Here is a 13,334-nt window from a genome sequence, read left to right as displayed (position 1 = left end):
ACCTTCTAAGGCAGCCTCTACCTGCGGCACAAGGCACAGGGCATCCAGCTTTTAGTTCTGGTTTTCCCGGACGAGCATCCACGGCAAAAGGGTCCGCTGCCAACTTGCCATTGGGGAAGATGTGGAAGGGCGGCACCCATTCCAGAGCCAGACTCTGGGGCTGGTCTCCCCTCCTCTCTGCAACCTGGGCTAAGGACAGCTGGCCCCTGTTTGGGCACGATGACAGGTCTTTTCCAAAATGTATTTTTACCTTCTGGACAAAGAGCAGTTGGGACCAGTGAGGCTATTTTATGAGTTGAGGTACTCAGGGCTGGAAAATAAACAGGCAGCTAATGAGACGTTCTTATGGAACCTGGCATGAATAATAACAAAGACAACATCCTATGGCTCGTGCCAACACCCTCCAGTGAGGGGATATAAAAGCTGCTGTCGGGGCAGGTGACCTTCAGATTTGGGGAACGCCGGTCGCGTTCCTGACCTGCGACCTGACCGGCGGGGACCATGGGGTGCTGCCCAGGCGATTGCTTCACCTGCTGTCCTCAAGAGCAAGACGGCTGTGAAGTGTGCTGTTGTCAGCCCTCCTGCTGCGGATCTGGCTACGGGGGCTGCGGAGGTTGCTGCAGCAGCTGCTGTGGATCTAGTTGCCGTGGCCCCTCTGGGTGCTGTGGCCCTGTGTGCTGCCAACCCAGGCCTGTCTGCGAGACCCAATGAAGACCTTTCCCCCCTCCGCTGAGGCAGACCAAGGGAGAGCTCCCATCTGCTCCAGGTGGACACCCCTCGTCTCCAGGACCTTCCCCGCCACCAAGACGGTGTCCTGCCTGTCGTGTTATTTGTAGCAGAAGGCTTGTTCTCCAAAGCCTGGCCTGGCTTTTCAAGGCACTGAGAACAAGAGCCACGTGCTGGTGAGAAATGAAAACTGGGTCCCACCCAAAATGGTACCCGAAGCTCAAAGGGTGAATCGCCATGACTTTTTTTTCCATGAAGTTAAAAGGGAATCTTCTTATTCAAGGTGGCCTTGGGACTGATGTCTCCTCCTTGGCTTTTCTGCTGCTTTTGAGATGCAAAAATTCCTCTTCATTAATTTCTTAATAAATTCAAATGTGCTGGCCTAAGCAAATTAGTTCTCCCACCTCTTCCTTGGCTCCCTCTTGGGCACTGGGCCAGGAAAATTTACTCTGGCATCCACAATAGGGTTTTTGAAATGTGGCTTCTGGACCACCTGCATCAGAATCACCTGGGGGCTAGTTAAAAATGGAGATTCTGGCACTCTCTTTGAGACAAGCAGAATCAGAATCCTCAGGAGTGTGACCTGGCAATCTGTGTTTTTAACAAGACCCCAGATGTAGACTAAAGCTTCTAGGTACTGCGTGAGAGTCACCTGGGGAGGATCTAAAAATACAGATCTCTGGGCTTCCCTGCCAGAAATTTGCTCCTTTAGCTCTAGAGTGGGGGCCCTGGGACCTGCAGTTTTAAAAGCTCCCAGGTAAATGCTAATGCTGGCCAAATTTAATTTTGAGTGAGGGCACGTCTTCTGCATTACAGTTCTGCAGGAAGGCTTCAGGTTTGGTCAGAACTTTCTGGCAAAGTCAGAGGAGGAGGCTTTGGTAAAACAAGCTTGGTCCTGAGTGGAAGGGATTCCTGTGGCAAAACCTTGTGAACACAGAGGTTCAAAGGATGCTCTGGGAAGTCCGGTTCCTTCCTCCAGCCTCATGCTTCAGCAAAGTCTTCCTTTTCTGGGTTAGTTTTTCTTGTTCTGGAACCAGTTGTATTTCTTCTGCTTGAGTCTCAGGGATGAGGGGGGTGAGTGTACATCTATCTGCTAGGTAGGACCTGACCCAGGTGTGTGAGAGTCAGTTGGAAGGTTAAAATTCAAAGGATAGTTAATTCAACTTTTTGCTGAACATGATCTTAAGCTACATGTGGAATAAAACTAATTCTGCTCTTGCCCTGGGAGAACTTTATTTTCATCCCCACAAAACAATGTTTCATTCAACAAACAAACAACACATTTTTTTTCTGATTATAAGCATAGCAATGATCCCTAAAAATGTGAAAAAAAATGCAGAAAAATATAAAGAAGAAATAATAGCCACCCGAATTATCACCATTTAGAGTTTATTACTGACATGTATCTTTCCAGACTCCTTCTAAGCATGTTTATAGATAAAACTGGGATTATGTTGTTTTTACTTTTTGCTTTTAAAAATTTTCTTTCATTTTTTATAAGCCAAATTTATTGAGATATAATTTACATTTAATTGTATTGTACATACTTTTGTATATACTTAATTGTATATACTTTTGTAATACAATTGTATGTACTTAAGTAACCTCCTCTGCATTCAAGATATAGAACTTTCCATCATCCCCCAAATTTCACAGTGTCCCTTTGAAGGAAATCCTGCCCACTATCCACTCCAGCCTTAGGCAATCATCTATCTGCTTTATATCACTATAAACTTTGCATTTCTTTCTTTCTTTCTTTCTTTTAGGCTGCGCTCCATGGCTTGTGGGGATCTCAGTTCCCCCACCAGGGATTGAACCTGGGCCAGGGTAGTGAAAGCCCGGAATCCTAACCACTAGGCAACCAGGGAATTCCCCCTAAACTTTGCATTTCTATAATTTCATATAAATGAAATTACACAGTGTGAATTCTTTTTCACTTAGAATAACATTTTTTAGAATTCATCTGTGTTGTTGCACTATCAGTAGTTCATTACTTTTTACTGGATAGTATTGCATTGCATGAATAAACTACATTAAAAAATATTCGTCTACTGATTTGGGTTATCTCCAGTTTGGGGTTTTTGTTTTTTGTTTTTTGCTATTATGAATAAAGCTGCAATGAACATTCAGGTACACACTTTGGTGTGAACATACGTTTTCACTTATTTTGGATAAATACCAAGGAATTGGACTGCTGGGTAAATACTGAGTGAATGTTTAACTTTATAAGACGCTATCAAACTGTTTTTGCAAATTGGCTATACCATTCTGTATTCCCACCAGCAATGTCTGGGAGTTCCAGTTGCTCCATGTGCTTGCTAACACTCGATATTGTCAGTCTTTTTATTTTTAGCCATTCTAGCAAGTGTATAGTGGAAGCTCATTGTGTTTCCTTTCTTTCTTTTCTTTTCTGTATCATTAAAAAACCCAGCAGGATTAGTAGTATCTTGCTTTTGGAGAGAATTCGAGATTTGACTCTTCTCTTGTTGAGTTTCAGACTCTATTATCTTGGTCATTTTAGATCTGGCTGGAATTAGCCTCCCGAAAACTGGCTCTATAACCTCCAAGACAAAGTCACAGCCAGAGCAGGAGTGTGCCAGTGGGACAAAGTAGGCAAGAGGCCAATGGGTTTGCACTGAGTGGCTGCTATTCAAAGTGGCTGATTCTTTTGTTGCTCGTGGTGGTGGTCTCTCAGATGGGTGAGTAGAGAGTAGTAATTTCTTTGAATTACTGATAGAGAATTGCCCTTCCTAGCTGTTCGCAGAGGTCCTCATTCATTCATTCAATAAATATTAACTGTGACCATGAATTGTGACCCTCTTATGTATCAAACACTGCTGTGGGTACAAGTCAGTGAATAAACAAAATCCTTGCCCTTCTGGAGCTTAGATAATGTCAAAGGGGACAAGAGCTATTAAAAAGGACAAAGTAGGAATGGGCTAGATAGTTAAAAGAGTGGTTTATATCATTTAGCATGGAAGGATTCCTTGAGGAGATGATATTCCAGCATAACAGATAATGCTGTGTAAGTGTCTCTGCTGAGAGAGTCTATGAGGGATTTGTTTGGGAGGAGGGCCATCTCCATTTGGAATGTCATTGCTGGCTTAGCTGAGGAAGAGAAGGTGGATGGAGAGAAGAACTGGAAAGGTGGGGGACCAGGATCTTGGGGACTCCTCTTCTGCCACACATTCTGCATAGCTGTCCCAAAGTCCTCTTTCCTCACTGCCTTTCCACATTTCAAAGGATGTCACTTCCTATTTCTAATCTTCCACTTTCAACCACTAATCCTGTAGATTCTGCCTCATATCCCAAGGCACTGCCCAGTTCAGGTTGTCACCATGAAGCTTTTGGGTAATTGCCCCAGATCCTTAATGATCTGCTTACCTCCAGACTTGCCATCCTTCTCCAATCCCTTCTCCACAGACAGAGAGACCTTCTAAAGGTCAAACCTGGTCAAGTTACTCCCTTGCTTACAACTCCCAGGGGTCAGTATAAGACCCAAGTTCTGACCATGGTCCACAAGGCCTTTTGTGAGTGCCTGGTAACCACTCTAGTCTGAACACGGTCCCATCCTGTCCCCTTGTACTTTTCATCCTGGCTATAGAACCGTTTGTTGCTCCCAAAACGTATCATGCTCTTGTCTTTGGTTTCCATAGCTGATTCTTTTCCTACCTTTACCATCCCTTTTTATCCTTCTTCCTCGAGGATTCAATTTGGCCATCCTATTACTTGAGAAATCTTCCCTAACTTCCCCAAAACCATGCTGGTGTTTCTCCTGGGTGCCCCTGTATGTATCCATGTATTGTAGCACTTGTACTCTACTGTACCATAACTACTTATGTATGTATCTTTCTTCTAAACTTGGGGTCCTTGTGGCAGGAATTGCAAGTCATTCTTTTTGTATCCCTCACACAGACCCAATGAGGACTGAGTTGAATGGATGAATAAAAGAGAAATTGAATGAATGACTGCATAAATTAATGAATGAAGGGAGGGATAATGAATGGTTGGCACAATGGCCCAGCTTTTCCAAAGGAGAGCCTGCCTTTTGCATTGATATTGAAAGAACATGGTAAGTCCTTCATTCAGCAAGGATGTCAGGCCTTGGTGTTTAGAAACCTAGGGTTCATTTTTTCCTCATGTCTGCCTCAAGCGGTAGCATTGACAAAATGCTTTGAGAAAGCATTCATGTTCTTTCCTTTTGTTCATAATGTCTTTGCAAAAGACCGCTTGTCTTTCCTTTTTACTTTTTGGGTCTCGGAGGTGTCTCTCTTTTAGCAGCTGCTAATATCACCAAAGGCAAGAAAGATTTTGGAGGTCTACTGAATTCTTGAGGTGGGGGGGCGGGGCATGGAAGGAAAGGAGGGAGGAGAAGCAGAGAGGCTAGGTCAAATGCTTTCCAGGGATAGGTAGAGCCAGCGTTCTAGAGGAGAGCTGCTCACAGAACAGAATGGAGGACAGCAGTGTGGACTGAGTCTGTGACATGTGGCTCCTGAGAAAAGTCTGTCCAAACAGGATGGTGAAGAGGAAGAAGAGCAGCCCTAGATTAGGGGGCAAGCTGTGTGTGATCTTTAGCAAGTGACAAACTTTCTGATTCTAACCCCCTTTCTTTTTCTTCACCTATAATGGGGAGAGATGAGTCCCTGCCTCATAGGATTTCTGGTGGTTTAAAATTGTCGTAAAGTGTAGCATTTAAAATGCAGCCCAGATATCCCCTCTTCCACAGAGATCATCACTGCCCCTCTCTGATAATCCCTTTATGTCTATTGTTGAGTTTATTATTGCATTGCAGTAAGTTTGCTTGCATGCTTGCCCACCAGAGAGCAAGATCCATTGAGATCCATGAGAGTGAACCTTATCCCTGTAATGTTGATTGATATAAACAAGCCCCAGAAACCATATATATATTTAAAGTTCAAAACAACACATATACACATATGTATGAGTATACATACATGTATAATATACATATATACAAATATATACATTATAAAATATATATCTCTATATGTCTATATCTATCTATCTATCTATCATCTATCTATCTATCTATCTATCTATCTATCTATCTATCTATCACCTATTCACAAGGGAACGACAACACAAAATTCAGGAGAGTCACAGCTAGTAAGTAACATACAAATGACTAAAACCCAGTTCTCTCCAAGCTTGTGTTTTTATGCAACAACATAGTTCTTGATGCAATAACAAAAGCTCTTGGTGATACACTAGATATCTTTAGTGCCTTGAACCATAGCAAAACCAAAGTTCTTTCTGTTGAGAGGGGTTTTTTTTTTCCAGCTTTATTCAGGGATAATTGACAAATAAAATAGTGAGATATTAAAAGTGTACATTGTGATGATTTTATATACATATTTATTATGAAATGATTTCTCCCATCTAGTGAATTAACACATTCATCACCTCACATATTTATCTTTTTCTCTTTTTTTTTGGTGAGAACACTTAAGTTCTTTTAGCAAATTTCTATTACACAATACAGTGTTATCAACTATAGTCACCATGCTGTCCATTAGATCCTCAGACCTTATTCATCTTAGAGCTGAAAGTTTATACCCTTTTACCAACCTTTTGAGATGCTTCTTTAAGAGGAAGGGAGGCAAGAGCAGAATCAGAGAAAAATGGTTGTAAACATGGATTGCTTTGAAACAATAGAAGTGGTAAGTATGGGTATAGGATATTGACACCTTTTTCAGATTGAAATTTACATGCTTTCTCAAATATGCTCATGTTCACATTTTGATTGATCTATTTGGTAAGACCAAATGTATTTCCTCTTGGGAGATGAGAGTTTGGGGATGTAGACTTTCGGGAATAAAACATAGTGCAGGGATCCCTGCAGTCTGCAAGATGCTAAAATGAACAGTGCTGAGATGGAGGGCAAAAGGAGTGATTGATGCCGTGACATGAAAAGCAATGGTCGAGGAAAGGCATTTTTATGACAAGGGTGAGGATTTTTCAGGCATCGTGATCAGAAAAATTTCTCTTCCTTTTAAAACAAGAGCAAAGAGAAAACATTTTGTAACAGATACTTTGAAAAGTAGCTTCCAGAATTTCCAGCGTTTTCAATAATTGTGAGGCAGACCATAATAATAAAAATACCATGAGACATAGCCATGCAGTTGATTGACTCTCAGTACTTTGAACACTTGGGTAATGAGCTAACATGTCCAGTACACTGAGTTTGCAGCAGAGCCAGAAATCAAGGTGAGCCCTGTCTGCATTCCAAGCCCATGATGTCTCCATTCCATCATGCTATCTCCAGTGTGAACCAGGCCAGGACGTGGGCCAGTGTGGGATGCTGAAGTTGGCTGATGATGCAGAGCTAGGACCAGCCCAAAGGAAGAGGGGGAAAATCAGCAAAGTCCCTCATGAATTTCTCTTGGATGAGGTTGATTTAACACAAAAACCATTTTGCAGAGATGTCCTCATATCACTTCTAGTTGTTGTGTTTTATAGTTATAGAATTCACGTCTGTTGACTCCATAGTATGAGTTTAATCTTTCTTGATGAAACATTTTGCAGTTTTAAATTTCCAAATTAAAAGATTGTCTTTGGGTGTATTGATACCGGTTTGATCTAGCTGATGATTACAGTCACCGGAGTGGGCAGATGATCCTCAGCGCGGGGGCCTGGACCACCTGCACAGTGCTGGGAGCACCTGACCAGTGACGCTGGTCAGCCTTCAATCACTGTATTAGAGTCTTCCTCCCCACCTCCAAAGTCGGGAAGTCTAATAGGTGATTAAGCTCCGTGGTTTTGGGGTCAGCCCAAAGTAGGTTCAAATCTTGTTTCACCCCATATTACTTGCATAATTCTGGGAACATGATTTACTCTCTCTGAGTTAGTCTTGCTACCCCTAACATAATGGTGACAATTACATCTGCTAACAAGGATCATTGCAAAGATTCAATGACAAATGTAGTCAAGGACTTGGTACATAGGAAGTATGCTATTATGAATGAAAAATATTGCCTGCCATATCAGTAAACAAAAGATGTTGCAGCTATCAGACCACCACATTACAGCTGCCCTGATGGTGAGCCTGGAGGAAACTCAGGATGGAAACAGATTGCTGCAGTCACCCCCAACGGAGCATACTGGGGAGACTCGGGATGAGAAAAACACAGGATACTGGGCCCAGATAACTGAGGTGCATATCAAAGGAATGATTTCAATGAGCCCAGACTTTTCATCTTCCCATACATAGAAAAGCGCTAATTTCATTAACTTGAGATGTCTGGTTTTCTTTGATTAACAGTAATCTTTTGATGTTCTGATTACCTGGTCTTTTGTTGCAAAAACTCCTATGTATCCTGGATCCCCTCTTGGCTCTTCAGAACAGTCATCAGCATTATCTGAAATGTTATGTCCTGGGTTTGAAGTCCTCAGAATGTCCGCCGAATAAAACATAACTCTCTACTTTTAGGTTGTGCATTTTTTTTTCAGTCAACACTATAAATGGAAGCCATTACTACTGTTTTTATTATTAGTGGTATTAGTAAAGCTGGGTTTCAGGAAAGCCAAACAGGAAGATTCTAGAAAGAGGTGGAGACACTGAAGTGGCCCTTGGGTTGCACTACCTGATTTTCTGTTTGCCATCTCTGATATCATCCTGCCTCAACTGGGTCACAGCTTCATTTCCTGCTTGTCTAAATGGCGTGGAACTGCATTCCTGGCAGAAGAGCGGGTTGCTTTGGTTGGGTTGTGGCCTCTTGATGAGAGGTTGGCCTGGGGAGAGCTCTGCTTCAGGGAGGCTGGAGAACAAGCTATAAAAGAGACAGCTTAGCTCAGAGCAAGAGCAGTGGCAAGGTACCCAAACTCAGCCACGAAAACTCCCAGCTCAGCCAACCGGTTCTTAAACTGGGTACAATATCTCCCACGCTCCTGAAGCCCGCTAATCAGATGTTTGTAGGCAATTGGGTGGAAACAATAACAAGGAAAGATACTCTGTCATGAAACACCCCTAGTGAAGGACTATAAAAGCCCCTATGTATTAGATGTCTTTCAAACTCAGGTATACTGAGGTTGCAGCTTCCTGGCAAGGTTAACACCAGCACCATGGTGGACAGCTGTTGTCCTGGAAACGCCAATGCCATTCCAGCTGTGCCCACCATCTCCATATGCTCAAATGGTGGCAGCTTCAGAAATGGTATCTGTTTGCCTAGTTCCTGTCAGAGCAGAACGTGGCAACGGGTTACATGCCAAGGAAACTGTCAGTCATGCTGCAGTGCCCCAAGTGGCTGTGAACCTGCTTCTTGCCAACCTACCTGCCTTCCAGTAACTTCTTGTGTGTGTTTTGCTTGCCAACCCATTTGCTCCTGCATGGCCTGCTATGAATCTGGCACTGGTCAGTCTCCTTGTCTGGTTAGCTCATGCCAGCCCTCCTGCTCGGAATCCAGCGGTGGTCAGGCAAAGTGCTGTGAAGCCAGCTCCTGCCAACAAAGCTCCTGCCAGCAACCTGTCTACACATCTGGATCGTGCCAGGTAGCTTGTGGCCAATCAGCCTGCTGTGACGCTAGGTCCTGCCAGCCATCCTGCTCTGAGGTAACTTCCTGTCCTGAAACATCTTGCCCACCGACTGTCTGTGCGGCTCGTCTGTGCCAGCCAACTTGCTGCCAAGCAGGTTCATGTCAAGCCATTAGTGGTGAAGATCAGCCCTGCAAGTCAACTTATTACCAACCGATCCGCTACATTTTCAAGCGTTGCCGATCAGTTCCCTGCCAGCTGTCTCCTTGTGTGTTCAGTTCTTGCAATCCTACTTGCTGTGTGTCCTTCCCTTGCCAGACACTTCACTACAAACCAGTTCCTTCCATATCCTTCATCTGCCAGCCAGGGGCTAACGGCCAGCCCCCTTGTTCGGTAATGGACCCTTACAAACTAGCTTCCTGTGACACCATGCTTTCTGGCCAACCAAATTGTGGTGAACTTCTTCCTTCAATCAGAGTGGCTGCAAATCCCCTTCCTGCCAACCAGCTTGCTGTGTGACAGGCTTTGGCAAATCATCCAGTGGTGGCTCCAATGGCTTCTGACCAACTGCCCCAAGTCTCTGCAAAGACAGCACCTGCTTTGCTGACTTCCTGCCACCCCAGCTATGAGTCCAGCAGACGTAAGGCAACATTTCATTGAGGCAGCACTCTTCACACCTCCTCTGACGTCTGCTGCTGTCTACAAGTGCATAGCCATCCCATGGTGCCTGCCTCCAGCCGAGCAAAAATGCTGCCTGCTTGCTAGCTTTACTCCAAGTCCAGTCCCACTTTCCCTCCAGGTGCTGATGAGGGAATTTATCCTAAGAGATCCTTCTTAACCGAGGATAACCTTTCAGCAAGCATGGTGCATGCTATAGCTTGCATTTCCTGATGTTATCATTTCATTTCACTTCAGCAAAGCCTTTTCTCCAGTTTTTCTCTCTTTGGATACTGCCAAGTCTTTAAGGAGACTCTTTTTCTGCCAATTGCTAATAGAAATGTGACTGGTTAAGCATAACGAATAAGATTAATAGTGCTTTCATTCCTTTCAATATACCCCTACGTAGATTTCCTTTAGGTTCCATTTGAACGCAGTGACCTTGGGCCCTCCAAATCACTGTGTCTGCATTGGTATGCAAGGGTAGTCGGTGTCTAGAATCATAGATGCCTAAGCTGGAAGGGAGTAACGACAAACAATTCCCTGGCTTCCAACCTTTACACCACCAAGAGCTCTTTGAGTTGGGTGACCTCAGTCTTCCCACAGTGAAAAGACTTGGGGAGCCAAAGACAGAAATGGTTCAGGGAAGCCATAGATTAAAGTAAACATGAGGTTTTGGCCATGGAGAATAACTAAGGGTTAAGTCACTTAACGTTGGTTTTAATGATCAATTCACCTAATGGCCAATACAAATAAAATTAAAAATTCTTTAGAAAATTTTAGCAGGTATTTGCTATATTTTTGACATTTTAAGAAACAGTTTTAAAAACAATTAGTCTAAGGGAACTTTTGACCGAATTTCATTATTTCTAGGGTGTAATTATTGAATCCAAACATTTTTTGGATTGGTTTTCTTAGGGGAAAAGCTTAGAGGAAGATTTATAGTGTCTACTTGTAGCAATGGTACAGAGTCCTTCCTGAAGGGGATCTGGCCTCCCCTTTAATGAAGGGGCTCTGGGCCTGTAAAATGATTTAAGTATCAACCCCCCAAAATTCTTACACAGCTCCATAAAGGGACACATATGATGATGTCCACTGTGGCATGACATAGATTTTAAAGGAAATCAGTGGTCCACCACTAGGAGAATAAAGAGTGGGGTGGTAACAGGTGGTGATTCCTTCCATGGGGTATTGTATTAGGCTGGTTCTCCAGAGAAATAGACCCAATAGGGAATCTATATCTGTATCTATATCTATATCTATATGCACTCATTAAAAGGAATTAGCTCACATGGTTATGGAGGCTGGCAAGTCCAAATCTGTAGTGTGGGCCTGAAGTGTGGGCTGGCAGGAGGAGACCCAAGAGAGGTGATGGTGAAGATGAAGTCTGAAGGCTGTCTGCTGGGGAATATGCATTAAACAGAATAAAACAGCTGCCTATTGAAAGAGAATGGGACATAAGAACAGGAATTAAATTAATTGATATGTAAGCACATAAAGAAAAAAATAAATAAGAGGGAACTTGCAAAGACCAAAAGTGATAATGTGCCACATAAGGAATATAACTGATTCAAGTATTTGCAACTGAAATCCAAACAGAAAATTAAGAAGAAGAAAAAAGGGAGAGAGGGACCTTGAGATGGCAAAAGAATTACTATGGATGGAATGTCTTCTAGAAGTGACATTTTGATGGATACCTTGTTTAAATTCTCTCTCCCACATCTTCCACGGAGATTCCTCAGCTGGAGGAAGGATGAGACTTTGGGTAGTGGAATGCATCTTACCTCAGTCCTGAACAGAATTTTCAATAATGTTCCTTACAGTTTAAGTTTAAGGAATCACATCTCCTCAAATAATTTGCTTACTAATACCCGAATTCTTGACATCCTTGAAATTTCAGATTTTATTTTGCAATTTTGTTTGTTTTTTTTTTTTTTAGAAATTTCATGTAATGTCTGAAACATTTATATTAACATATTTCCATACAAATAACCCAATGAAAGTTTAGTATTAGTTGTTTTGTTTGTTTGTTTGTTTATACTGCAGGTTCTTATTAGGCATCAATTTTATACACATCAGTGTATACATGTCAATCCCAATCGCCCAATTCAGCACACCACCATCCCCACCCCACCGCAGTTTTCCCCCCTTGGTGTCCATATGTCCATTCTCTACATCTGTGTCTCAACTTCTGCCCTGCAAACCGGCTCATCTGTACCATTTTTCTAGGTTCCACATACATGCATTAATATACGATATTTGTTTTTCTCTTTCTGACTTACTTCACTCTGTATGACAGTCTCTAGATCCATCCACGTCTCAAAAAATGACTCAATTTCGTTCCTTTTTATGGCTGAGTAATATTCCATTGTATATATGTACCACATCTTCTTTATCCATTCGTCTGTCGATGGGCATTTAGGTTGCTTCCATGACCTGGCTATTGTAAATAGCGCTGCAATGAACATTCGGGTGCATGTGTCTTTTTGAATTACGGTTTGCTCTGGGTATATGCCCAGTAGTGGGATTGCTGGGTCATATGGTAATTGTATTTTTAGTTTTTTAAGGAACCTCCATATTGTTCTCCATAGTGGCTGTATCAATTTACATTCCCACCAACAGTGCAAGAGGGTTCCCTTTTCTCCACACCCTCTCCAGCATTTGTTGTTTGTAGATTTTCTGATGATGCCCATTCTAACAGGAGTGAGGTGATACCTCATTGTAGTTTTGATTTGCATTTCTCTAATAATTAGTGATGTTGAGCATCTTTTCATGTGCTTCGTGGCCGCCTGTATGTCTTCTTTGGAGAAATGTCTATTTAGGTCTTCTGCCCATTTTTGGATTGGGGTGTTTGTTTCTTTAATATTGAGCTGAATGAGCTGTTTATATATTTTGGAGATTAATCCTTTGTCCGTTGATTCGTTTGCAAATATTTTCTCCCATTCTGAGGGTTGTCTTTTCGTCTTGTTTATGGTTTCCTTTGCTGTGCAAAAGCTTTGAAGTTTCATTAGGTCCCATTTGTTTATTTTTGTTTTTATTTCCATTACTCTAGGAGGTGGATCAAAAAAGATCTTGCTGTGATTTATGTCAAAGAGTGTTCTTCCTATGTTTTCCTCTAAGAGTTTTATAGTGTCTGGTCTTACATTTAGGTCTCTAATCCATTTTGAGTTTATTTTTGTGTATGGTGTTAGGGAGTGTTCTAATTTCATTCTTTTACATGTAACTGTCCAGTTTTCCCAGCACCACTTATTGAAGAGACTGTCTTTTCTCCATTGTATATCTTTGCCTCCTTTGTCATAGATTAGTTGACCATAGGTGCGTGGGTTAATCTCTGGGCTTTCTATCTTGTTCCATTGATCTATGTTTCTGTTTTTGTGCCAGTACCATATTGTCTTGATTACTGTAGCTTTGTAGTATAGTCTGAAGTCAGGGAGTCTGATTGCTCCAGCTCCATTTTTTTC

The 13,334-nt window shown here is 42.4% G+C and overlaps 2 protein-coding genes across 2 annotated transcripts; both read left to right on the top strand.

Moving 5' to 3' along the window:
- Positions 1-501: 501 nt before the first annotated feature.
- KRTAP17-1 (keratin associated protein 17-1) lies at positions 502-711 on the top strand. Its single transcript, XM_068530253.1, has one exon. It carries the CDS (start codon positions 502-504, stop codon positions 709-711), a length of 210 nt encoding a protein of 69 aa, XP_068386354.1.
- Positions 712-8,808: 8,097 nt separating this feature from the next.
- On the top strand, positions 8,809-9,779 carry LOC137755533 (keratin-associated protein 29-1-like). Its single transcript, XM_068531745.1, is given in 2 exon segments — positions 8,809-9,670; positions 9,673-9,779. Coding segments are annotated over 2 exon segments (969 nt in total).
- Positions 9,780-13,334: the final 3,555 nt, after the last annotated feature.

The sequence above is a fragment of the Eschrichtius robustus genome, chromosome 20, assembly GCF_028021215.1.
Source record: "Eschrichtius robustus isolate mEscRob2 chromosome 20, mEscRob2.pri, whole genome shotgun sequence".
Classification (NCBI taxonomy): Eukaryota; Metazoa; Chordata; class Mammalia; order Artiodactyla; family Eschrichtiidae; genus Eschrichtius; species Eschrichtius robustus.
Note: the sequence above shows the minus strand (reverse complement) of the source record. Positions and strands in the feature narration are given on the sequence as shown.